Source organism: Giraffa tippelskirchi, chromosome 12 (assembly GCF_054371585.1).
Source record: "Giraffa tippelskirchi isolate mGirTip1 chromosome 12, T2T-mGirTip1v1.2.pri, whole genome shotgun sequence".
Lineage (NCBI taxonomy): Eukaryota > Metazoa > Chordata > Mammalia > Artiodactyla > Giraffidae > Giraffa > Giraffa tippelskirchi.
In genome coordinates, this window is record NC_137286.1 from 104,076,327 (window position 1) to 104,102,656 (window position 26,330).

General features: G+C 40.1%; 1 protein-coding gene across 3 annotated transcripts in view; it reads left to right on the plus strand.

Annotated features, from left to right (window-relative positions):
* The window catches only part of LOC145530146 (phospholipid-transporting ATPase IB-like), an 88,192-nt gene that overhangs the window by 54,955 nt on the left and 6,907 nt on the right, over positions 1-26,330 (plus strand). For all 3 annotated transcript variants that reach the window (XM_081550988.1, XM_081550989.1, XM_081550990.1), the window contains 10 exons: positions 29-201; positions 1,993-2,176; positions 6,691-6,801; positions 9,412-9,486; positions 12,082-12,204; positions 13,400-13,478; positions 17,302-17,363; positions 18,290-18,346; positions 21,208-21,315; positions 21,797-21,885. In XM_081550988.1, the coding sequence (XP_081407114.1) occupies positions 29-201; positions 1,993-2,176; positions 6,691-6,801; positions 9,412-9,486; positions 12,082-12,204; positions 13,400-13,478; positions 17,302-17,363; positions 18,290-18,346; positions 21,208-21,315; positions 21,797-21,885 (1,061 nt within the window). The remainder of the gene's footprint in view (positions 1-28; positions 202-1,992; positions 2,177-6,690; positions 6,802-9,411; positions 9,487-12,081; positions 12,205-13,399; positions 13,479-17,301; positions 17,364-18,289; positions 18,347-21,207; positions 21,316-21,796; positions 21,886-26,330) is intronic.

Genomic DNA, 26,330 nt, shown 5'->3' on the forward strand with positions numbered 1-26,330 from the left:
AAAGATAATTTCCCCCTCTTTGTTTAAGGCAACACAACAAGTGATTAATCAGAACTGCCAAGATCTTGGAGCACTGTTAGGTAAAGAAAATGACCTGGCCCTAATCATAGATGGTAAAACATTGAAATATGCCCTCCATGTTGAAGTTAAGACGTGCTTCCTTAATTTGGCCCTCTCGTGCAGAACAGTATTATGTTGTAGGTAAGAATATATTCACTGTTGGTTTTTTTCCTGCTATATTTCATATTTTTTTATGGAAAGAAAATATAGACATGGAAATATAAGTTTTTTTCAGAGATAAACTACCTTACTGGGAAAATATACACTCAAACTGAAATCAAGGTCTGAATTTATTTCTAATTGTCAGGTTTAAGATTTACTCAAAAGTAGTTCATAATTTTTCAGTGGTACATTATTTTGGTACGTTATTTATTGATGTATTGGCCAAATGAAGAAATCTTTCAGGTACAACAAAAGGAAAGGAAAGGAAAGGAAATCGAAGTTGTTCAGTTGTGTCTGACTCTTTGCGACCCCATAGATTGTTGCCTACCAGGCTCCTCCGTCCATGGGATTTTCCAAGCAAAGGTATTGGAGTGGGTTGCCATTTCCTTCTCCAGGGGATCTTCCCAACCGAGGGATTGAACCTGGGTCTGCCCACATTGCAGGCAGATGCTTTACCATCTGAGCCACAGGGAAGTCCAGGTACAACAAAGGCCCTGGTCATTTACAGGGAGGGGCAAATTTGAAACCAAACCACTGAGACCTAGAGGAAAATGAATATATGAATGGTTACTGAGTTAATTGACTGTTGCTCAGTTAACAGATAGTTATTACAAGACTAATGTTATTTTAGGCTATATTTTCATATATGAGTGAGAAGATACAAAATCAGAATAGTGATCATCTAGTTCTCTTCTTAACTGGTCAGAACTGACTTGGAGCTTTGGTAAAGGGTGCAGAACTGCATTAAGGAGTGAGTGAAGGACTTGAGGCTATGTGGAAAACTTGACTGCCAAGAGGATGGAATTAAGATTTGAATTAAGATATGAAGAGTCAGGGGCTTTCTTAGGTGATGCTAGTGGTAAATAACTCACCTGCCAATGCAGGAGATGTAAGTGATATGGGTTCAATCCCTGGGTTGGGAAGATCCCCTGGAGGGGGACACGGCACCCCACTCCAGTATTCTTTCCTAGAAAATCACAAGGACAGAAGAGCCTGGTGGGCTACACTCCACAGGGTTACAAAGAGTTGGACACAACTGAAGTGACTTAGCATGCACACACATGAAGAGTCAGACTTGAGATTAATTAAATTGATTAGTTTTTTCCCTTCTACAAATATCATAGTCTAAACACGAAAGTGATCATCAGACTAAATGGTGAAGCTATTATCAGTGCAAGTATTCCAGTAAAAGAACCAGTGTCTCTTGATGAGAACTTGTTTTACAAATGGTTTCTGACCTCCTCTACTTCAGAAAATGTTCATATTATACCCACAATGTAGTGATGTTAACTGAATGTATTCTCTTCATTATGAAGTGAGGGGTTTTTTTTTTCCAACTGTGTTTCTATCTTAAATCTTGGAGCATGTTCTAATCAAATAAACCTTCTATCTGCTCAGTTTATAATAATCTCGCCTGAAGTTTGAAAAGGTTAAATTTAAATTAGTTATTAGGAGTTATTTTGAGGGAAGAGAATGATAAGTGAGGTCATTTGCTTACTGGAATATGAAACCCTTGTATGCCCTTATTGTTTTTGATAGAAGTGTGTGTCTAACTTGCTGACTGAGTGAATACATGAGTGATGGGTAGGGACTTCCTTATATCTGTAAAGAAATTAATTAATGAATTGGAAAATTTACCAGTGACTGCCATTTAAATGTGACTGTTTGTGGATTATTGCTGACTCCTTTGTAAAGCCTTTTAGAACAGGATGAATAAAATGAACCAAAATAAAACAAGAAAACATGGTTGTTTCTATCTGTTTTTTTCAGGTTATCTCCCCTCCAGAAGGCTGAGATAGTGGATGTGGTGAAGAAGCAGGTGAAGGCCATCACCCTGGCCATCGGGGATGGTGCCAACGATGTGGGGATGATCCAGACAGCCCATGTGGGTGTGGGCATCAGTGGGAATGAAGGCATGCTGGCCACCAACAACTCTGATTATGCCATTGCTCAGGTCAGTGGTGAGGGTGGCCAGCTGGGCATGGAGAGTGTTGAAGACCTCAGATCCACCCCCAAGGTTTAGCCCAATCTCTAAGCTGCTTTCAGTTAGAAACTACTAGCACCTCGTTTGAAGGCTATACTGCTCACTGATCAACAGGCTGATAAATGGAGAGAGGAGTTGTTAGGGCAAGAAATAGTGGCTTTATTGGGAAAGTCAGCAGACTGAGAACATGCTGGACTGGTGTCCCAGAGCACCATCTTGCCTGAGTCAGAATTCAGGTTTATTTTATACTAAAAGGGGAGGGGATAAAGTCCTGGTTCCGGTCAGCCTCTGGAGGAGGATGTGTTAACTTCTTTCTCCCTGCAGCCATTCATAGGTGGGCTGTGAGCTGAACAAAAAGGTATTTTAGCTTCCCCTGGGAGGCAGGGTTCCTAGAGATGGGCCATTATGTGTAATTTAAACTTGTAGGCAACATCCCTTTAGTGATTAGCTTGTAATAGAATACAGAGGTTCTACCCTATCTCCTTAGTTTTGTGCTGATGCCTTTTGCAGCAGTAATGCACGTGTGCATGCTAAGCTGCTTCAGTTGTGTCTGACTCTTTGGGACCCTCTAGACTGTAGCCTGCCGGGCTCCTTTGTCCATGGGGTTCTTCAGGCAAGAGTACTAGAATGGGTTACCTTGCCCTTCTCCAGGGTCTCTTCCCAACCTAGGGATCGAACCCACATCTATTATGTCTCCTGTATTGACAGGCGGGTTCTTTACCACTAGCACCACCTGGGAAGCCCTTGCAGTTGTAAAGGCCTCCCCTTTTTAGCTTTGAAGTTTTCAAAACTGCTGCTGCTAAGAATCTGTAGTTCTGCTCATATAACCGGGTCCCCAGTCTCTCCAATCTGTATGTGCTTTGCTTTGTGGTATCTCTTGATAAAGACTTAAAATATCCCTATTCAGCAAAACCCCCCCCCCACCCGTTTTCTTAAGGAGATACTACTGCCTTTTGGCAGGCATTTGAAAAAATTCAGCTTTGTTTATTTAGAGCAGTTTTAGCGTCACAGCAAAATGGGACAGAAAGTACAGGTATTTCCTGTATACCCCCGGCCCCCGCCCCCTCAGCCTTTCCTGTTAGCAACATCCTTTACCAGAGCAGTTCATTTGTTATAACTGATGAACCTACAGGGCAGGTCATTATCACCCAAGGCCCATAGTTTACACTAGGATTTTTCCTAGTGTTGTACATTCTGTGGGTCTGGACAAATGCACAATAACATGTTCAGCTCAATTCAGTTCAGTCGCTCAGTCATGTCCGACTCTTTGCGACCCCATGAATTGCAGCACGCCAGGCCTCTCTGTCCATCACCATCCAACCATCTCATCCTCTGTTGTCCCCTTCTCCTTCCGCCCCCAATCCTACCCAGCATTAGGGTCTTTTCCAATGAGTCAACCCTTCGCATGAGGTGGCCAAAGTATTGGAGTTTCAGCTTCAACATCAGACCTTCCAATGAACACCCAGGATTGATCTCCTTTAGGATGGATTGATTGGATCTCCTTGCAGTCCAAGGTACTCTCAAGAGTCTTCTCCAACACCACAGTTCAAAAGCATCAATTCTTCGGCGCTCAGCTTTCTTTATAGTCCAACTCTCACATCCATACATGATCACTGGAAAAACCATAGCCTTGACTAGACGTACTTTTGTTGGCAAAGTAACATGTATCCACCATTATAGTATCACACAGAGCAGCCTCACTTCCCTAAAACCCTCACCTATTCATCTCCACCCTTCGCCATAACTCTTGGAAACCACTGATCTTTTTACTGTTTCCATAGTTTTGCCTTTTCCATAACGTCATATAGTTAGAATCACACAGTAGTCTTTTCACACTGGCTCCTCTCACGTAGTTATATGCATCTTAAAGTTCCGCTTGTCTTTACAATTTATCCAGTTGTACATCTCTAAACACTATGTTTTACCTTGTGTGTGTGCTCAGTTGTGTCTGACTCTTTGCGACCCCATAACTGTAACCCGCCAGGGTCCTCTATCCATGGGATTTCCCAGGCAAGAATACTGTAGTGGGTTGCCATGTCCTCCTCCAAGGAATCTTCCTGACCCAGGGATCAAATCCATGTCTCCGGCTTCTCCTGAATTACAGGCAGATTCTTTACCATTGAGCCCCCTGGGAAATCCTTTCTTTTTAAGTTGTTGTTCAGTTGCTAATTCGTGTCTGATTCTTTGTGACCCCCTGGACTGCAGCGTGCCAGACTTCCCTGTCCTTCACTATCTCCCAGAGTTTGCTCAAATTCATGTCCACTGAGTCAGTGATGCCCTTCAATCATCTCATCCTCTGTTGCCTCCTTCTCCTCTTGCCCTCAGTCTTTCCAAGCATCAGGGTCTTTCCAATGAGTTGGCTCTTCCCATCAGGTGGCTGAAGTGTTGAAGCTTCAGCGTCAGTCCTTCCAATGAATATTCAGGGTTGATATCCTATAGGATTGACTGGTTTGATCTCCTTGCAGTCCAAGGGACCCTCAAGAGTCTTCTCCACCACCACAGTTCGAAAGCATCGTTTCTTGGGTGCTCATCCTTCTTTATGGTCCAATTCTCACATATGTACATTACTACTGGAAAAACCATAGCTTTGACTATATGGACCTTTGTTGGCAAAGTGATGTCTCTGCTTTTGTATATGCTGTCTAGGTTTGTCATAGCTTTCCTTCCAAGGAGCAAGCATCTTTTAATTTTGTGGCTGCAGTCACCATCCACAGTTATTTTGAAGCCCAAGAAAATAAAATCTGTCACCATTTCCACTTTTTCCCCTTCTATTTGCCATGAAGTGATGGGACTGGATGCCATGATCTTAGTTTTTTTGAACATTGAGTTTCAAGCCAGCTTTTTCATTCTCCTCATCAAGGGGTGCTCATCACCTTCATCAAGAGGCATTTTAGTTTCTCTTCCACATCTCTTTTTATACCATATCTTGCAGGGGTTTAGAATCACAACTACAATCATGATCAGACAGAAAGTGCAGGATTCCAGGGCTTTCTTTTCTTCCTTCCACCCACCTAAGTCCCCTCACAAAGCCAGGCACCGATGCAAGAAACTGGTCTGACTCATGCTCTGCCCCCCCTTTTTATTAACACACTATTTCAGGTTAAGGAAACCACTTTGAGCCCCATCAGATTTTTTCTATCTCACTTTTCCTTGAGAGTAACTTTGACTGGAGAGAGGGAGAGGGTGTCCGCCATGGTGTGAGCCATTTCATACTCCCTTGAATGTTGTCTTCAGGGCCATAGTGGACATTCTTCTATGTCTGTCCCATCCCCCTGCCCTTAGATGGGCTGCTGCCGAGGGTCTGTTGTCTTTCCTTTTTACCTGTTGCAACATATGACTCTCCCTTCCTCAGAGAGGACCAATGTAACACTTTGCTCACAGCCTAGATCTTTTTATTCTCAGAAAAGAGTAAATTATTCCCTTCTTCCTCTATAAACTTCTTAATATTTTAAAACCATCCCAAGAAATACAACTTTGACTTAGAATGTCCTTTTTTCTCCCTGTAAATAAATCATTGCAAGGCTAAAAATAGGAATTCTGTCTATAATGACTTTTAATATCAAGTTCTAGGTGAAAACAAAAGCCGTCCCTCTTGAATTCACTTGTTTCAGTGTAGCTATGCATTTTATGACTCGGCATGTCCCTCCCCATCCTGACCATCATGTTCCAAACTCTTGAGAAGTCTTTTTTGAAAAGCTGGGTTTTTTTCCCCATATATACCAATTTATGTCACTCTAAAGTCATTATTTAATTTTCATAGTCACTAAACTACTAAATTGCCTTGTTTTGTGGAATAATGCTCCTGAATATTCATTCATCCTAAAAAAATGTTTATTGAGTGCCTCTCACACCCTAGGCATGTTCCTGGGTGTTTGGGATCCATCAGTGAACAAGGTGAACAGTGAGCCCTGCTCACTTAGTTTGAAGATATTAAGTGTTACGGAAAAGGAAAACCCAGATGAGGGAAAGTAGCTGAGGGGTGCTGCAGAAATCACACGTTACCTCCTTTTTAACTTAAATTTTTCTCTTTATATATTTACTATAGGAAATGGGGGAACTGATTCCTATAAGACTTTGTTACATGCACCTAATCAGACAGAAAAATCAGTGACTGATGTTCTTGCTTCCAGGATCTTATTTCATCAAGTAATTCTGAGTCCCTTCTCACAATTAAGGTCCTAGATGTGGATCCAATCAAATTCTAAGCCTTGTATGTGACAAGTGAAAATGCAAGCAGGATTTGCTGGGCAAAAAAGTGATGTTTATTTTTTTAATAATAAGAAAAGTTAATTTCACAGCAATCTGATTTCACCTTTACAGTGAACAGTCATGTCAGGCTGTCTGGGAGTAGGTTTCATTCTGCTTCTGTCCTCCGGAGTGGGAACTAACTGAGGTGCGAACCCTGGGAAAATGACGTTTTGTGGGGGTTGTCACTAAATGGTAGGTTCCTTTGAACTTCATTGACTGTTATTTCTGTCTTTTAGTTTAGCTACTTGGAGAAGCTTCTGTTGGTTCATGGAGCTTGGAATTATTTTCGAGTGACCAAATGCATACTCTATTGTTTCTACAAGAATGTCGTGTTATACATCATCGAGGTAAGGAATGCTTTCTTTCCTTGAGGTGTGAGGTCTTGTCTTTGATGTGAAGCTTGATAGTTTAGTGTTTTCCTTATTTATCTCACTACGTACTGTTACATAATGCTGCCTTAAGTTGTGGCTCGCATAAAATCGATTTAATAAAAAACGGCAAGCAAAATATGTCACAACATCACGATGACTTACTTACGATGACATAATCTGTTGTTAAAGAAAAAAAAAATAAGAAACTCCTCTTTGGAACCAAAGTGTGTCTCTGCCAACTCCAGATCCTTCTCGTGATCAGAGGCACCAGAAATCTCTGGGCTTTTGAACTGTTTTCCTCCTTGACGCTGGAAATCTTGTCCCAAAGCTGTTGTTGTCTTCCTAACATCCCACTAGGGGCGGGGATGGGCCTTGTTCTTCCAAACACCAGCTCTTTCCTTTTGTCTTGGCTGTACTTAACACTGGTGGTTAAAGCAAGCGGAACAAGAAAACTTCTTATGAGTGTTGTTTCCATGTCAAGAAAATAACATGGAAAGAACCTGTACCTGCTCTCCTTCCATGTTGGGGGCTGCAGAGCTGTGGCTCCCACGCTGCAGCCAGCCCTGCCGCCCACCCCGGCTCCCGCCCTCACAGCCGCGCTGGCAGAGCGCCTGGCAGCAGGGCCTCTTTTTTTTCCTGAAAGTGGACCAAAGAAGAGTTCCATAACTGCATTTTTCATGGAATCTGAAAGTTTGTCAAGCCTTTATTGACTCTGAGAAAGCATGTTTTCTCTAGTGTGTAGTGTATAAGGGTAATGGGATTTTTGGGGTGAATCTTTCTTTTATTACTGAAGTATCATTGATTCACTATATTACAGTTTCAGGTATACAACATAGTGATTCTGTATTTTTACAGATTATATTCCACTTAAAGTTATAAAATAATGGCTATATTTCTTTGTACTAAACAATATATCTTTGCTACTTATTTAATTTAAGATGATTATTTATTAGTTTTTAATGGATTAAAATTAGTTTTAAATGTTGATTTACAATGTTATATTCATTTCAAGTGTACACGCTTATTTTACACAGGGTAGTTCGCTTCTCTTATTCCCATACCCCTACCTCACCTCACCCTTCCCAACTTGCCTCTCCCCGCTGGTAACCACTAGTTTGTTCTCTGTATCTGTGAGTCTGCTTCCTTTTTGTTATATTCACTAGTTTGTTGTCCTTTTTAGATTCCACGCATAAGTAATGACATAGAGTATTTGTCTTTCTCTGTCTGATATTTCACTTAGCATAATACTTTCTAGGTCGATCCATGCTGTTGCAAATGACAGAATTACTTTCTTTTTTATGGCTGAGTAATATCTTATTGTATATACATACCACATCTTCCTTATTTATTCATCTGTTGATGGGCACATTATTTACAATAGCCAAAATATGGGAGTGAATCTTGTAACTACCATCCTGACTTTAAAAATATCTGTGTAAGGTTTAAATTTGGCTGTGGAAATACATTTTTAAACATTTTATTTTGAAATAATTATAGATTCACAAGAAGTTATAAAAAATATTTACTGGAGTTCTTGTGAACCCTTCACTGAGTTTCTCCCAAAGATAGCACCTTATATAAAACCACAGGATAATATGAAACCAGGAAACTGATATTGGTACAACTCATTCAGAACTTATTCAGATTTCATCAGCTTTACATGCACGTGTGTGTGTGTGTGTGTGTGTGTGACTCTGTGTCCTTTTATCCCTGTAGAGAAGGCAATGGCACCCCACTCCAGTACTCTTGCCTGGAAAATCCCACGGACGGAGGAGCCTGGTAGGCTACAGTCCATGGGGTCGCTAAGAGTCGGACACGACTGAGCGACTTCACTTTCACTTTTCCCTTTCATGCACTGGAGAAGGAAATGGCAACCCACTCCAGTATTCTCGCCTGGAGAATCCTAGGGACGGCAGAGCCTGGTGAGCTGCCGTCTATGGGGTCGCACAGAGTCGGACACGACTGAAGCGACTTAGCATAGCATAGACTCATGTAACTACCAGAGTAATCAAGATACAGGCCTGTTCCAATAAAAGATACAAACTCGCCTCATCACCACAGGATCTGCCTCATGCTACCCCTTTATATTCACACCCACCCCGACCCCTGGCAGTAGCTCATCTATTCTCTTTTCCTGTAATGGAGTTCTTTCATGAATTCTCTAAAAGTGCAGTCATATACCATGTAACTTTTGAGACTGGATTTTTTTCACTCAATATAATTCCTTTCAGATCCATCCAAGTTGCTGCACGAGCAATTGTTTTTCCTCTTGACTGCTGTGTAGTACTCCATGGCACAGGTGGCTATCACTTGTTTACTATTCACTTGTTGAAGGACATTTAGGTTGGTTCCAGTTTGGAGCCATCATAAATAAAGTTGCTGTGGACATGTGCATAGGTTTATGTGTAAACACAAGTTTTCACTTATTTAAGGTGAGTGTCCAAGTGTACATTTGCTGAGTTGTATGGTAAGTGTATGTTTAGTCTTAAAGGAGATGACCAAACTGTTTTCCAAAGTGACTTTACTATATGAGTGTATGTAGGTCAGCACTGACATAGCGGTGCACTTGGCTTCCTTCTCTTTCAGCTTTGGTTCGCCATTGTTAACGGATTTTCTGGGCAGATTATATTTGAACGTTGGGGCATCAGCTTGTACAATGTGGTAAGTAAACACTCTCCCTCTCTCTCTGATGGCGTGCGGGGCTGCGCTGTTTGTGTCTGGGATGCGGAGCTAAGTCCTTCATCTGCATCCATGGCTCACATACATCTTTAGGGCCTCTGTTGCTGCCACACATCCTGCAGAAGCACAAACTCCCCACACACGGTTTCAATCATCGCAAATCATTTTATAGTAACTACATGATATTTCCCAGGTGGCGCTAGTGGTAAAGAATCGGCCTGCCAATGCAGGAGATGTAAGAGGCACGGGTTTGATCCCTGGGTTGGGAAGATCCCCTGGAGGAGGGCATGGCAACCCACGCCAGTATTCTTGCCTGGAGAATCCCATGGGCAGAGGAGCCTGGTGGGTCACAGTGCATGGGTTGCAAAGAGTCGGACACAACTAGAGACTTAGCAAGCATATACACAACATTTATATGCAATGTATTTTTTATAATATTGATATTTGAGAATCTGTCTAACTCTGCCTGTACAACATTTTCATATTTTTAAGTCAAGTAAAAATTGCTGAACACTTCCTAAACCTCTTGCACTTAATACATATAATTTAGATTTATCTCTCTTTGTGTCTGTGTGTATGTGTGTGTGTTTATAGTGTAATTCCATGTCCTCTTAAGCCTCTTGGTAGAAAATTTGTATTTATGGAAATAGAACACGCTGTGCTTGTACTAAATGCTGAATTTTTATATCAAGACTATAGTAAATACAAGTTTCCATTTTAATGGAATCTTCTAATAATAAATAATCCCATACCATCACTTGAATTATTTTGAATTAAAAAATAGATGTTTATTAAATAGTAAGGCTAAGTTGCTTTTTACCCACATGACCTTTTAATTTTTGCTTTGTTTTATTTTTCTTGTATTATTATTCCACCAAAGGGTTAGAAGTTAGGAAACGTAACATAAAAATGAGGGTCCCAGCAAGTATCCCATGACCTCTTTTGTGCACTGTGTTATCGCAGTGACATTATACTCTGCATGCTCTGTGCCCTCACTCCTAAAGGTCTGTCTTCTGGGAGCTGAAATTCCAGAACAGACTGAAGTTACTGAATAGAAGTCATTGGGTGCTCAGTGACTGTTATGCATATTTGCAGTCATGTGCGTGCCAATGGCTGGGTGTATTTGGTCAGAGCACTACACCAGGGAAGCTTGGGTCCTATGTAGAGTTGTGGCTGCCAGGCTCTTGGTCACAAAGGACAATATTGACAAACTTTCTTTGAAGTTTCATTAGAGACAGGAGTAGAGAGTGGCACAGTCTCTCCTCTGGGTGAGAACAATCCCTATGAATACATAAGCCACAGCTATTGACCAATGGAATCTTGCCAACTGGAACTCCAGTGGAAAATTTAAATAATTATGGACAATTGAAGATAAAATATGATGACATGCTTATTAAATATCCATTGACTTATTAACTTTCATCCCATTACAAGTATATTTTACAGGTGAAAAAAAAAAATGAAGACCAGGACATTCCAAAAAATAGTTACTGGCAATGACGGAGATGGACTCTGTCTCCTTCTTTGATAACTAAATTTGTATGAGTTGTCATGCTACTTCTCGAGGTTATATATTATTTCTGCTACTGCTCATGCATGACTAACTGCTATAGGAATTACCCTTCTACAGAAAAAACTAGAATACCAGAAAAAATGTATGAAACAATAGTTTTCAGGCACTAGATGCCAGGCTGCTCATTGCATGATCCCCAAGAGCAGGCCTGTTTATAGGCCAAAGTGAAGGAAGATGGGCCCACAGGGGAGCCCAGCTGTCTTACTGAACTGAAGACACAGAGGGTAGAGTTCAGTGGGCCAGGAAATGTAGAATTTGCCAGACAGAATACCAGAGATGGGCAAAGTGTACTGAGAAATGGAGAAAGGGAAAGAGTTGCAGACACAGAGAACTACAGAGACACAGTGTTTCTGGAAATGTGCAGCTGTTCCCTTGAGCCTCTGGTTGAGGATGTATCTGTATGTGCATGAGAAAAGTGTACTCAGAGCTAAGGGAAATGCAGGTCTCCCACATTGCAGGCAGACTCTTTACCATCTGAGCCACCAGGTAAGCCACTGGAAAGCAGCCGGCTGGATTTCTGGAGCTCGCTCAGGGCTAGGAACAGTTTGTATTCCCATTAGCCTGTTATACAATATATTGGGCAAATTCCTTATGTAAGTCACACTTTTAACAATAAGGATGAATTAGTCCCATAATAAGGGCTTCCCAGGTGACGCTAGAGGTAAAGAACCTGCCTGCTAATGCAGGAGATGTAAGAGACTTGGGTTCGATCCCTGGGTTGGGAAGATCCCCTGGAGGAGGGCACGGCAACTCATTCCAGTATTCTTGCCTGGAGAATCCTATGGGCAGAGGAGCCTGGAAGGCTAAAGTCCATAGGGTTTCTAAAGAGTTGGACACGACAGAAGGGACTCAACAACAACCACCAGGCGTCTCACCCAGCTTCCTGCACAATGATACCTTAGTAATTGCAATACATTATCAAAGCCAGGAAAGTGACATTGGCACAGTACTCACTCAGATACAGACTGAAAGCTCTTTTTAATAGGTTCTTATTTCCTATGTAGATTTTCACGTCACTGCCACCCTTTACTCTGGGAATCTTTGAGCGGTGCTGTAGTCAGGAGAGCCTGCTCAGGTACCCACAACTCTACAGAATTTCTCAGACAGGTGATATCTTCAACATAAAGGTAAGCAGAAGGTTATTGCAGGTCTTTCAACTTCCCTCCAAAAGGTACTTTTGTCTCTTCCCTTTCTGATGCTTTAGGAAAAATAATTTAAAAAACACAAGGAATGCAGCCCTATGCCATATTTCTTTGTATTCTACCCAAGGTTCCGTGAATCCTGAGGTTTTCCAGTCTGGCATTAGCTTGGTGTTTGAGCCAGCTTCTTTCCTGAAAACTGCTTTGTGCTGTGCTGTGGTTACTCCAGGAAATTTTAGTTGCAGGCCAAAGATGTTTTTTCCACACTCTTTTTTTTTCTCTAGTCCCTTATCTGTAAGTCTTCCTGGCAAGCATGAAAACAAAACAAAACAAAACTGGTGTATTTAGAACTGAGTGAACAAAGACTCATTTTTGTTATTTTTCTGTCATATCGTAACCATGTGCACCCTTCTTTGATTGATCCCAGAGATATTATATTATTGAGATATCCTTTAAGAAAATTGTGCAGGCATACCTTATTTTATTGTGCTTTGCAGATACTATTTTTTTTTTTTTACAAATTGAAGTTTTGTGGCAAACCTGTATTGTCAGATGATGGCTAGCATTTTCATTGATGTGTATACATTATTTTTAGACAATGCACTCTTAATAGACTACGTATAGTGTAAACATAATTTTTATATGTACTGGGAAACTGAAAAAAAAATCACATGACTCTCTTTATTATGATATTTGCTTTATGGTGGTCGTCTGGAACCAAATCTGCAATATCTTTGAGGTATGCCTGTATATGGTATATCAAACATTATTTTGACCACAGTCAGGGTATAAATATAAAAGTACAGGGTGTATCATATAAAATATGATATTAAATTATATTTTAAGTACTATAATTTAAAGATTGAAAGTATTTTTTATTATTTCTTTAAATTAGTTCTTTTTTGCTAGGTAATTAAAGCCTTTATATGTTTTTATAATAAATACATTATCTTTGAATTCTACATATTTATATTTATTAAATTTGTTTTTCAAATAACATTATCCTATAATTTCACAGTCATTTCTTTTAAAAGGAGACTAAAGACATGGAAATTTTTAGTCTCCAGGAAGACATTTTAGCTTTGTAACTGTGTTTCACACAGCAAATAAACTTTATAACATCACATATTTTTAGAGTTAGACTTGGATACTATCTTGATTTTCTTGCTTTGTTTTCTTTTAGGTGCTTTGGAGTCAATGTATAAATGCTATTGTCCATTCATTCATTCTCTTCTGGTTGCCTGCAAAAATGCTGGAGCATGGTAGTAACTTCATTGTTTTCTGTGTGTGTGTGTCTACAGATAGAACTGAAGAAAGCAAAAGTAGGATTAAAAAGATAGGTTTATATATATTCACCTAAACTAATAGTATAATCTGGTTAACAGATTGTAGGTTGAACATTTAACAGATGGCCTTTAGACCCCATTCTCCTTGCCTCTAACATGTATAAATTGTAACTTAGTGCTTTTATTGTTAATTTTTAATAAATATTTGAGTCAGGAGGTCTGATAGAAAGCACAACAGTTCTACTGAGTCATAGATTCCCTCTGTTAGTGAGTTTGAAACTTTTGTCTACTCTATTTATTGCTTTCACTTCTCAAACTTTATGCTTCAACTTAAACTGTAACAAGTCCAACAAGCCATATAGAAATTTAACCTTATATTTTATTATTGGACTAGGTCTCCTTTACTGGACATACAGTTTTCCAAATAACATTATGCGTGAACTTTTTTGCCAAACTGGTTTCTGTATAAATAGATCCAGAAGTAGGAGATATATTTATGAAGTGTGTTACTGATGTGTAATGGGCTCAAAGCCACAAATTAAGGTGTGAAATATAATTATTTTCCTTTAGCCAGATTTAATTTTTATTGGATAGTACTAGCAACATGTCCTAATCTTAGGCATATATTTTGTTTAATTGAGCCTTGGTTATGTGTGTTTATGTCTATTTGTACTTTAAAAAATAAATCTGCCATTATATTGCTAAGGGCATTCCTTATAAAGCAAATGAGCAAAAAAAATGAGCAAAATTTTCAAGTGATAACAATACAGCAAAGTAACTTGCTGACAAAGAGTTGGTTCCACTTTCAGAATGGTAGTGTGAAGAGCTCCTTGGATTTGCTCTTCACCCTCAAAAAACCAAAGCTGCAAAACTATAAAAACACAACTCTGTAAATTCTCTGAAAATTATCCAAAAGGCAAGGAAGATTATCAGTCTACTAAAACTCAGTGAGAGCATCAGGAGTCTGCATCACTTGAGCCATGACCCTCTCCCTCCCTTCCTCACGGGAGCCTGGCCAGATGAAAGGTCCACTCCAAGCAGGTGTGGACAGGAATATGGGACTCCTACTCCTCTCAGCTCTCAGTCACGAGTTCCCATCTCACAGGAAGGGCAGCCCACCAGCATTTCTCATCCTTCCAACTCTGATTGAAGAGGCCAGATTTCTGATGGGTGTGGCTGCAGTAGAGCTCCCTTTTCCCCAGGCAACTAACATTCATGGGACAGAGTTTCTACCCCATGCACGACAGGCCAAGAACACTGGGCCCTGGTCACTCTCATCACAACTCACTCGTAGGGCAGGGAATTTCTGGGAGAGTCAAGCCAAGAAGACTGGTGTCTTTGTGCTAGACCACCAGCACAAAAGTACTGGGTCCAAGATTTTGTCAGTAGTAAAAAAGAGCTCCAAAACTCTTTCCCAAATAAGATGACTGTTCAAAACAAAGTGGGGGAGAGCTCAAATCTAAGGATACTCTCAAAAACAGTAGCCCTTCTTCATTAAGAGCAACAAGCTAAATCATAGGCCAACTGATTTACCAGAGAGAACCAGGGAAAGAGATAGATAAAGAACTGAATGAAAACCCTGGAGTTGAAAAGTACCAAGGACTCAAAAAATATGTTAGAGAGGCTCAACAGTAGATTTGAACTGGAAGAAAAAAGGATTAGCAAACTTGAAGTTAGACCAATAGACAATAAGGGCCAGGCAGTGCGAGTGGTAAAGAACCCACCTGCCCATGCAGGAAATGTAAGAGATGTGGGTTCAGTCCTTGGATTGGGAAGATCCACTGGAGGAGGGCATGTCCATCCACTCCAATATTCTTGCCTGGGAAATCCCATGGACAGAGGAGCCTGGTGGGCTACAGTCCATAGGGTCGCAAAGAGTTGGACAATACTGAAGTGACTTAGCACAGCACAATTTGAAGACGAGAGATAAAAGAGTGAAGAAAAATGAACAGAGCATTAGAGAATGTGAGATGCCTTTCAGCACACCAATAGAAGCACAATGGGTATACCAGAACAAGAGGAGAAAACCAATGAAGCAGAAAAAAAAATATTCAAGGAAATAATAGCTGAAAGTGTCAAATTAGCTGAAATTGAAAATGCAATCCATAGAATGGAGCAAAGGATACACAAGTTACAGAAAACAAAAGATTTGTATCCAGAGTATACAAAGAAGATTTATAGCTCAACATAAAAAGACAAATGACCCAATTTTTAAAAATGTACAAAGGATTTTAATAGACATTTATCCAGAGAAGATGGACAAATAACTAATAAATACATGCTCAGCATCATTAATATATAAACAAAAAAAATTGAAACCATGATGCTATACAACTTCATACTCATTGCATGCATCCTCAGTCATGTCTGATTCTTTGTGGACTGACCAACTGCAACCTGCCAGGCTCCTCTGTCCATGAGATTCTCCAGGCAAGAATACTGGAGTGGGTTGTCATTTCCTTCTCCAAGGGATCTTCCTGACCCAGGGATGGAACCGGCGTCTCCTGCACTCTCAGGCAAGTTCTTACCACTAGCACCACCAGGGGAGCCCAGGCTACAGTCCTGCTGCTGCTGCTGCTAAGTCGCTTCAGTCGTGTCCGACTCTGTGCAACCCCATAGACGACAGCCCATCAGGCTCCCCCGTCCCTGGGATTCTCCAGGCAAGAACACTGGAGTGGGTTGCCATTTCCTTCTTCAATGCATGAAAGTGAAAAGTGAAAGTGAAGTCACTCAGTTGTGTCCGACTCTTAGCGACCCCATGGACTGCAGCCTATCAGGCTCCTCCATCCATGGGATTTTCCAGGCAAGAGTACTGGAGTGGGGTGCCATTGCCTTCTCCGAGGCTACAGTCCAAAGGCTCGCAAAGAGTCAGACATGACTGGGCGACTGAGTAGGCATTGCATGTTTTAGTGAGTTCTAAATCAGGAGAAAACATAAATCAGGAAAATAAGTGAGCCTCAAATATATGAGCGTGCTCCCTGAATTGGGGTTAGGGTCATGGATTTGCACTTAAAAATTTCTATATCAACCAGGACCAGGTCCACCAATATTTATTGAGAATTTTAAAAAGTGTAAAGAAGATCTTGAGAAATTATCCTAATCTTGAGATAATATTGACCCTTTAGAATGAAATTTGTAAGTTTACAGCAGATTTAAGAATAGTTAAAAAGTATATGAAATTCTATTTTAACTTCAAGTTATCTGTTAGGTTTATTATTTTAGTTATCCTGGAGAAGAAATAGTGTGAAAAATGTGATGACAAAAATCCTTAAAATCCTCGTCTTGCTACTTGGCATCACTAATCGGATTGTTTTAAAAAACTTTCTGTTTCTTAAAAAATATTTATCCTTATCTATTTATTTATTTGGCTTCACTGGGTCTTAGTTGTGGCATGTGGGATCTAGTTCCCCAACCAGGACTTGAACCTGGCCCCATGCATTGGGAGCACAAAGTCTTAGCCACTGGACCACCAGGGAAGTCCTTGGACTTTTAATTTATAGATTCTGCTAGATGGTTTAGATGTGTGTGACACTAGGTTTAATAATCACATTCACGTACTCCTTGCAATTTATTTATTTGTTTCTAAATCTATCTTTGGAGAAAGTAAGAAAAGGAAAAAATATCACAATTGTGGTAGGCAAAGTAAGCATTGTTGTCACTGACAGAGCACTTGAGAAATGTGACCAATAATTGATAAATATTTTTGGTGTCCAGTATAAGTACCTTTAGTAAAAATAAATTTTAAAAATCTATGTTTCAGACTCTATAAAGATTAAAAAATAACTTTTTCACTTTTCAGATATGGTCTTGCAAAGTGGTTACACTACAGACTATTTGTTCCTTGGAAATTTTATATATACGGTAAGATCATCCATGTAGATTATCACTTTTCCTAGTGTTTAATGAAACAGTTAAAGCATTATAAGACAGTAGTGACTTTTCAAGAAGGCACTGTTATAATGGTTGTGTTATTTATGTTTCTAGAAATGTGAAATGCATATACATTTGTTGTTGTTCATGCAGGGGGTGCTCTTCTGTGTCTTGTCATTACATAACTTGCCTTGGTGATGGCTTCAAATCAGCCCATGAAAGTCTACCTTTCAGAGCTGCTTGTGTAGATAACTCACCATTATTTATTCAACAGTCTCCAGTTAGTGGATGTGAAGGTTGTTTGGGATCCTTTGCCACTATGAACAATGCTGCAAAGATGATCCTTTATGCCCACGAGTAACTATATCTTAGGATAAATTTCCAGAAGTGTAATTTCTGGATCAGAGGGTATTGTGAATCTTGAAAAGCCTTGCCTATTTATCCCCAGTAGAGTTGGCAGAAATTTAGTGATAGAAATATTTGCTTCCCTGTCATAACTCAAGGCCAGTGGGCGTGGTCATATCACACTTTCTGATCTAGTCAGCAAAATGATAGTTTTGCAGTTTTTGCTTTGAGGGTCAGCACAGTTACAGAGATTACAATCCACTTCTAATCTGAGTCACATCTTCCACATTGTTCATAAAGAATATAAATAGAAGAGCTGAAGACATAAGCATGGATCATATGGTACAGAGCTGCTAAATAAGGAGCACTTATTGAAAAGTGTAGCATTTTCTCCATTACTAAAATGCAGCAAAACACTTAGCAACCTAATGACACCACAGCTCAGCAGATGTGGTGGAGAGCCATGGGGTGAGGGTCAGGAAACAGGTGTGGAGGTGCAGATTCTGATGGAAAGTTTTAATACTTTTTCTCCAATCTCTTTCCCTTCCCATTGCACTTGGCGCCTCACATAGTATGTTGTTGTCACCGTTTGTCTGAAAGCTGGTTTGGAGACGATGTCTTGGAATAAAGTGAGTATTTGTTAAGATATTTCCTCAATCTAGTATAGTTGTTGGCACGCTGATGTCCTTTGTCAGCTTCAGAAAAGTAATAAGCATTTCTTTTCTGGTCTCCACATTTTACTTCTTGTGTTACATGTTTGAATGATGATTTAAACTGGAAGAAAGGCATACTAGTCATCTAATGGCTGTGGAATATTCATTTTCCTGCCTTATGTTTGAAACAGATTCAATTTATCATGACATTAATTGAGACCCTTAACTCACTATTATCCAAGTATAGAATGATAAGAGAGAATTTAGCAAATACAGAAAAAAGGAAAATACATATTGCTTATTCCTTTCGGTGTCAATGATGTTGACATTTTGGCTTCTACTCTTTGTCTTTGTTCTATGTAGTCTCCTCCCACCCCTCTATAAAAACAAGATTATAATGTACCTAATATTTTACAAGTTGCTTTTATTCACTTAATGACAGATCTTTAATATTTTTCCATATTTTTAACTTTTATGCCTTATTAATTGATGGGATAATATTTCAGCACATGGATGCTTGTTATTTGCATTACTTTATTTATTAAAAAATTTTGCATTATTTTTAGAATAATTATTTTAACTTTAGTTACTGTAAATGATATATAATGAATACTATTATCAATACAGATGTACTTACAGATATGAGTAATGATTTCCTCAGGATACTATTACAAGTGTAATTTCTTATAAATTAAGCAGAATTTTAGTTTTTATGACATCAGTAGTTTAAATAAATTGTATGTGTACCTGCACATACATATTTACATCTATAAATAAGTTGTGTCTCAAGTTGTACTCAAAAAGTTTCTGAGAGAAAATGAATTTTTTCGTGTTTGTCACTTTTGAAGAACTAAGTTGATACAGCCTATGACATATTCCTTTTCTGATGCAATCAATTCAGGGTTCTGACTGCCACCATCCCTACTGGACCCCAACACTAAGTTAGAACCGAGGAGTTATGAGCAAAAATATTTTATTACAAATCATAAGGCAATCTAATTGTATTATACCATATTCATGGGGCATAGACCACTTCTGTCATCCGCATATACTGAACCTCATTTGTGAGTAAGGCAATAGTTCAAGGCCAAAGCACACTTAGAACTACACAAGGTATCTCTTCTGGCCTAAGATGGATTGGGTTCCTGCCTTCCAGCTCACCTGGGGGTTAAGAAGGAGTGGGGATGGAGGCAGGAGAGAGAAGGGCCTGTTTCTCACCTTTGTGCTGATGCTGCCCTGCCTATGGGGAGGGCCAAGGTGGCAGTGTCTTCATGAGGAGGAGGGTGATGCTGGAAGCCACTGATCAGGTGCAGAAAGCGAGCAAGGGCGGAGAGACACAGGACACAGCTCTAAGCAGCAGTGGGGGCTGGCTGCCCCCAGAAGACCCAACAGAGACCCGTCTGAAAATACTCTCCAAGGCACACAGAAATACCTCACATTGCATATGATGCATGATGTCAACTCGAAGGGAACTCTTACAGGAAAACTCACTGCAGTTCTGAAGAGTTGGAAGTTCATAGCTTCAAACTGATCCTCTTCTCCATCATCTGTATTATCACGAGACAGAGTCCTCAAGAGACCAGTTCTGTTTACTCTAATCGGAGAAAGAATTGTTTGGGTTAGAGGTTATTTTTAAGGAGTGTGAAAAAGTGCCTTTGAAAATGACTCCTAAACAAATAACATATACTCTGAGAAGTAGCAGATTTGGGGTTTTTTCTCTACAGTTTTTTTTCAGAGATGACTAAGTAATGAGTCATCTCTGAACAAAAAATATTGAGGAAAAGAACCAAAATCCTATTAGGATAAGAGGGCTTCCCAGGTGGCTCAGTGGTAAAGAATCCTCCTGGCAATTCAGGAGACACAGGAGACACAAGTTCAATTACCAAGTCGGGAAGATCCCCTGGAGAAGGAAATTGCAACCCACTCCAGTATTCTTGCCTGGGAAATCCCATGGACAGAAGAACCTGGTGGGCTACAGTATACAGGGTCTCAAAGAGTCGAACATGACTTGACAACTAAACAAAAACAATTAGGATAAGAACATTTGATCTAGTCTAGCCAGTTGCCTTATTATGTATAGATAATACATCTTAGGCCTGCTCAGTTTAAGTGGTGTACCCACTGTGGCCAAGGGTAGAACACAGGTTTCCTAGTCATTTTCTTCACTATTCCCCTGCTAACACCAACTGCTCAGAGCAACAGATCAGATCCACAGAAGGGTCTACTATTTTAGCATCTGTCATTGGAGAATCTGGTACCAGTTCCCAGACTCAGTCCTGGTCAGCGGTCCTTCAGCTGCAGTCTCAGCCAGAATGGCATATACAGTTGATACGTACACAAAACCTACCAGTTCCGGTCAGTTTAAGGATCACAACTTCTGCCATTGTTCCACAGTTATTCACATGGAGCAAGTATGATACATTCAAATTTTTACCTCTCAATGATTTGTATTTAAATTTTTTTTTTTACTGTAAAGAACTTTGTATTAATAAGCAGAAGCCCAAGTCTCATTAAATCACCCACCAATTGTAATTAACCACATCTATTGAGAGTTGATCTTTTTGCTGAAGACTCTGAACACCACTTGGCTTGGGTGAACAAGGTACAGTTGTTTTTGATACTTGTCAGACAACGGTGCCTTGAGTTCATAGCAAAGTATTCTGAGAAAGATGTTAGGAAGTCTCAAACAGCAACAAATTGAAAAATTATCAACTTCTTCATATGAAAACTTATGATTTGGACGAATGGATTTTGATAGTTGATTAACAGAGTTTTTAAACAATGTCCTTTTAAATAGAGGAGACTGAAATATCTTCATGCTGCCCCTCTGTCTGCAGTTCACCCATTTCGCCATCTGGGGCAGCATAATGATTTGGCTGGGTTTTTCTGCGGTTTACTCCTCCCTCTGGCCCACTGTTCCTGTTGCTCCTGAGATGACAGGACAGGTGAGTGTGCTCTAAATCTCTCCCTCTCACTTTCGAAAGACAGTCTTGCCAGCAACTGGGTTTCTGTTTGATAGTATTTTTCTTTTAGCACTTTGAATTTATGGGCCGAATGTCTTCTGGCCGATAGTGTTTCTGATGAGAAATCTGCTAGGGATCTCACTGAGGATTTTTGTATGTGTGGTGATTTACTTCTCTCTTGCTGCCTTCAAGATTCTCTTTTTGCATTTTGAACGTTACAATGAAGGTATAAAATTAAGTTAGCTAGTACTGTATTTAGGTTTTATATACCTGTTTATTTAATTGATTTAGTAGTTCTAGATTCATATGACTGCAGTCATATGGGTTCATATCCATACCTTTCCTGACATCTCCAGGTTGTTTTTTTTGTGGAGGGGAGGAAAATGAAAGCTGCTCTTGGTACTCATTGTTGGCAAACTAAAAGATTCTTATTTAAATGCCCCTTATCTCTGCTTATTTGCAGGTCAATATGGCTCTGGTGTGTCCACACTTTTGGCTGGGTTTTTTCATAGTCCCGATTGCATGCCTGATTCAAAATGTAGCGTGGAAATCGTAAGTTGAAAAATGAAGTGGTAACCAGAGAATATATTATCATAGTTAATTATCCTTTACAATTGTATGGCTCTCAAATTAAACACTTAGTTTAATGCCACCCTGTGAATATTAAATGTCATGGAGGTTTTAAAGGAAGGAAATGCCCTTTGCTTTTTGCCACTGGAGATTTACCAACAATCAACTTAGGAAAAAAAGATGGAATCAAATGTATGAGAGGGAAATTTGGTGGTGATATTATAAAGTTCATAATTTTTTCTGAAAAGGGCCTATTTCTTCACTCTTTAGTGTGGAACGCTTATCTACTTTACAGGAAACAAAATATGATACCAGATGATCACAGATAAAGAATTAATGATAAAATAAGAACTAGAAGGGAAATATTGAAATTAGAAAGGCATTCTTTACTTTCAAAGAATTTGGCATAAGAGTCTTTCAAATACAATTCTCTCAGAATATTTAAATATCAGATTAAAAAAGTGTTAGACACTCAGTCGTGTCTGACTCTATTGCAATGCCATGGGCTATAGCCCACCAGGCTTCTCTGCCCATGGGATTCTCTAGGCAAGAATCTGGAGTGGTTAGCCATTCCCTTCTCCAGGGGATCTTCCTGACCCAGGAATCGAACCTGGGTCTCCAGCATGGTAGGCAGATTCCTTTATTGTCTGAGCCAATATTATTAGATTTGTTGTTGTTCAGTTGCTCAGTCATGTCTGACGTTTTACAACCCCATGGACTGTAGCACACCAGGCATCTTTGTCTTTCACCATCTCCCGGAGCTTCCTCAAACTCATGTCCATTGCGTCAGTGATGTCATCTAAGCATCTCATCCTCTGTCGTTCCTTTCTCCTCCTGCTTCAATCTTTCCTAGCATCAGGGTCTTTTCTAATGAGTCGGCACTTCACATCAGGTGGTCAAAGTATTGGAGCTTCAGTTTCAGCATCAGTCCTTCCAGTATATATTCAGGACTGATTTCCTTTAGGATGGACTGGTTGGATCCCCTTGCTGTCCAAGGGACTCTGTAAGAGTCTTCTCCAACACCACAGATCAAAAATATCAATTCTTCCACACTCAGCTTTCTTTATGGTCCAACTCACATCCATATATGACTACTGGAAAAACCATAGCTTTGACCAGACAGACCTTTGTCTGCAAAGTAATGTCTCTGCTTTTTAATATGCTCTCTAGGTTGGTCATAGCTTTTCTTCCAAGGAGCAGTCGTCTTTAAATTTCATGGCTACAGTCACCTTCTGCAGTGATTTTGGAGCCCAAGAAAATAAAGTCTGTCACTGTTTTCATTGTTTCCCCATCTATTTGCCATGAAGTGATGGGACCGGAAGCCAGGATCTTAGTTTTTGAATGTTGAGATTTAAGCCAGTTTTTTCACTCTCCTCTTTCACTTTCATCAAGAGGCTCTTTAGTTCCTCTTTGCTTTCTGCCATAAAAGTGGTATCATCTGCATATCTGAGGTTGTTGATATTTCTCCTGGCAATCTTGATTCCAGCTTTTTTTCATCCAGTCCAGCACTTCTCATGATGTACTCAGCATATAAATTAAGAAAGCAGGGTAACAATATACAGCCTTGATGTACTCCTTTCCCAATTTGAACCCGTTTGTTGCTCCATGTCTAGGTCTAACTGTTGCTTCTTGACCTGCACATAGGTTTCACAGGAGGCAGGTAAGGTGTCTGGTATTCCCATCTCTTTAAGAATTTTCCAGTTTGCTGTGATTCACACAGTCAAAGGCTTTAGTGTAGTCAATGAAGCAGAAGTAGATGTTTTTCTGGGCTTCCCCAATGGCTCAACGGGTAAAGAATCAGTTTGCAATGCAGGAGACACAGGAGATGTGGGTTTGATCCCGGGGTGGGGCAGATCCCCTAGAGAAGGAAATGGCAACCCATTCCAGTATCCTTGCCTGGAAAATCCCATGGATGGAGGAGCCTGGAAGGCTACAGTTGATAGTCACTAAGAGTCAGACATGACTGAGCGACTTCACTCACTCAGTTACTCAGATGTTTTTCTGGAATTGTCTTGCTTTTTCTATGATCCAATGGATGTTGCAATTTGATCTCTGGTTCCTCTCAGTTGGTTCAGTTCAGTTCAGTCACTCAGTCGTGTCCGACTCTTTGTGACCCCATGGACTGCATCACACCAGGCCTCCCTGTCCATCACCAACTCCTGGAGCTTGCTCAAACCCATGTCCATTGAGTTGGTGATCCTATCCAACCACCTCATCCTCTGTCGTTACCTTCTCATCCTGCCTTCAATCTTTCCCAGCATCAGGGTCTTTTCCAATGAGTCAGTTCTTCACATCAGGTGCCCAAAGTATTGGAGCTTCACCTTCAGCATCAATCCTTCCAATGAATTTTCAGGACTGATGTCCTTTAAGATTGACTGGTTGGATCACCTTGCAGTCCAAGGGACTCTCAAGAGTCTTCTCTACCATTATAGTTGAAAAGCATCAATTCTTTGGCACTCAGCCTTCTTTATGGTCCAACTCTCAAATTCATACATGACTACTGGAAAAATCATACCTTTGACTATATGGACCTTTGTTGGTAAAGTAATGTCTCTGCTTTTTAATATGCTGTCTAGGTTTGTCAACTCCTAGCTTGAACATCTGGGAGTTCTTGATTCACATATTGTTGAAGCCTAGTTTGGAGAATTTGAGCATTACTTTGCTAGACTGTGAAATGAGTGCAATTGTGCAGTAGTTTGACCATTCTTTGGCATTGTCCTTTATTGGGACTGGAATGAACACTGACCTTTTCCCATCCTGTGGCCATTGCTGAGTTTTCCATATTTGCTGGCATATTGAGTGCAGCACTTTCACAGAGTCATCTTTTAGGATTTGGAGTAGCTCAGTTGGAATTCTATCACTCTACTAGCTTTGTTCGTAGTGATGCTTCCTAAGGCCCACTTGACTTCACACTCTAGGTGTCTGTCTCTAGGTGAGTGATCACACCATCATGGTTATCTGGGTTATGAAGATCTTTTTTGTATAGTTATTCTGTGTATTCTTGCCACCTCTTCTTAGTATCTTCTGCTTCTGTTAGGTCCATATCATTTCTGTCCTTCATTGTGCCCATCTTTGCATGAAATGTTTCCTAGGTATCTCTGATTTTCTTGAAGAGATCTCTAATCTTTCCCATTCTAATGTTTTCCTCTGTTTCTTTGCATTCTTCACTGAAGAAGGCTTTCTTATCTCTCCTTGCTATTCTTTGGAACTCTGCATTCAAATGGGTATCTCTTTCCTTTTGTCCTTTGTCTTTTGCTCCTCTTCTTTTCTCAGCTATTTGTGAGGCCTCCTCAGACAACCATGTTGCCTTTTTGCATTTCTTTTTCTTGGGGATGGTCTTGATCACTGCCTCCTGTACAATGTCACAACCCTCTATCCATAGTTCTTCAGACACTCTGTCTATCTAATCCCTTGAATCTATTTGCCACTTCCACTGTATAATCGTTAGAGATTTGATTTAGGTCATACGTGAATAGCCTAGTGGCTTTCCCTACTTTCTTCAATTAAGTCCGAATTTTGCAATAAACAGTTCATGATCTGAGTCACAGTCAGCCCCTGGTCTTGTTTTTGCTGACTGTATAGAGCTTTCCATCTTTGGCTGTGAAGAATATAATCAATCTGATTTCGGTACTGACCATCTGGTGATGTCCATGTGTAGAGTCATCTCTTGTGTTGTTGCAAGAGGGTATTTGCTATGACCAGTGCATTCTCTTGCCAAAATACTGTTAGCCTTTGTCCTGTTTCATTTTGTACTCCAAGGCCAAACTTGCCTGTTACTCCAGGTATCTCTTGGCTTCCTACTTTTGCATTCCAGTCCCCTACAATGAAAAGGACATCTTTTTTTGTGTGTGTGTGTTAGTTCTAGAAGGTCTTATTAGAAGATCTCAATTTTTTTTTTTTTTAACTAAGTTTAACAGAAAGGGGGTGGGGAAAAGACTAAGGTGTTAGAATATTGAAGGTAATTTTAAATGTAAATGGAGAAGAAAATGGCAACTCAGTCCAGTGTTCTTGCTTGGAAAATCCCATGGATGCCTCCTGGTAGGCTTACTGTTCATGGGATCACACAGAGTTGGCCATGACTGAGCAACTTCACTTTCACTTTAAATGTAAAGAACTCATGAAATTAAAAAAAATTTTTTTTAAATATTTATTTGTTTATCTGGCTGCATTGGGTCTTAGTTATGGCACTCAGGGCCTTAGATGTGTCATGAGAGATCTTGCGTTGCAGCACGTGGATTCTTTAGTTGTGGCACATGGGCTCAGTAGTTGTGGTGTGTAGGCTCAGCACATACCCAGAAATATCTAGGCTTTCACAGAGAGTCAGGAGTGTTTGAGGTGGTTGGTTGCTAATTTACATTGTCCAACTCTGTAATGCTCTCGGGGCTTCCCAGGTGGCACAGTGGTAAAGAATACACTTGCCAATGCTG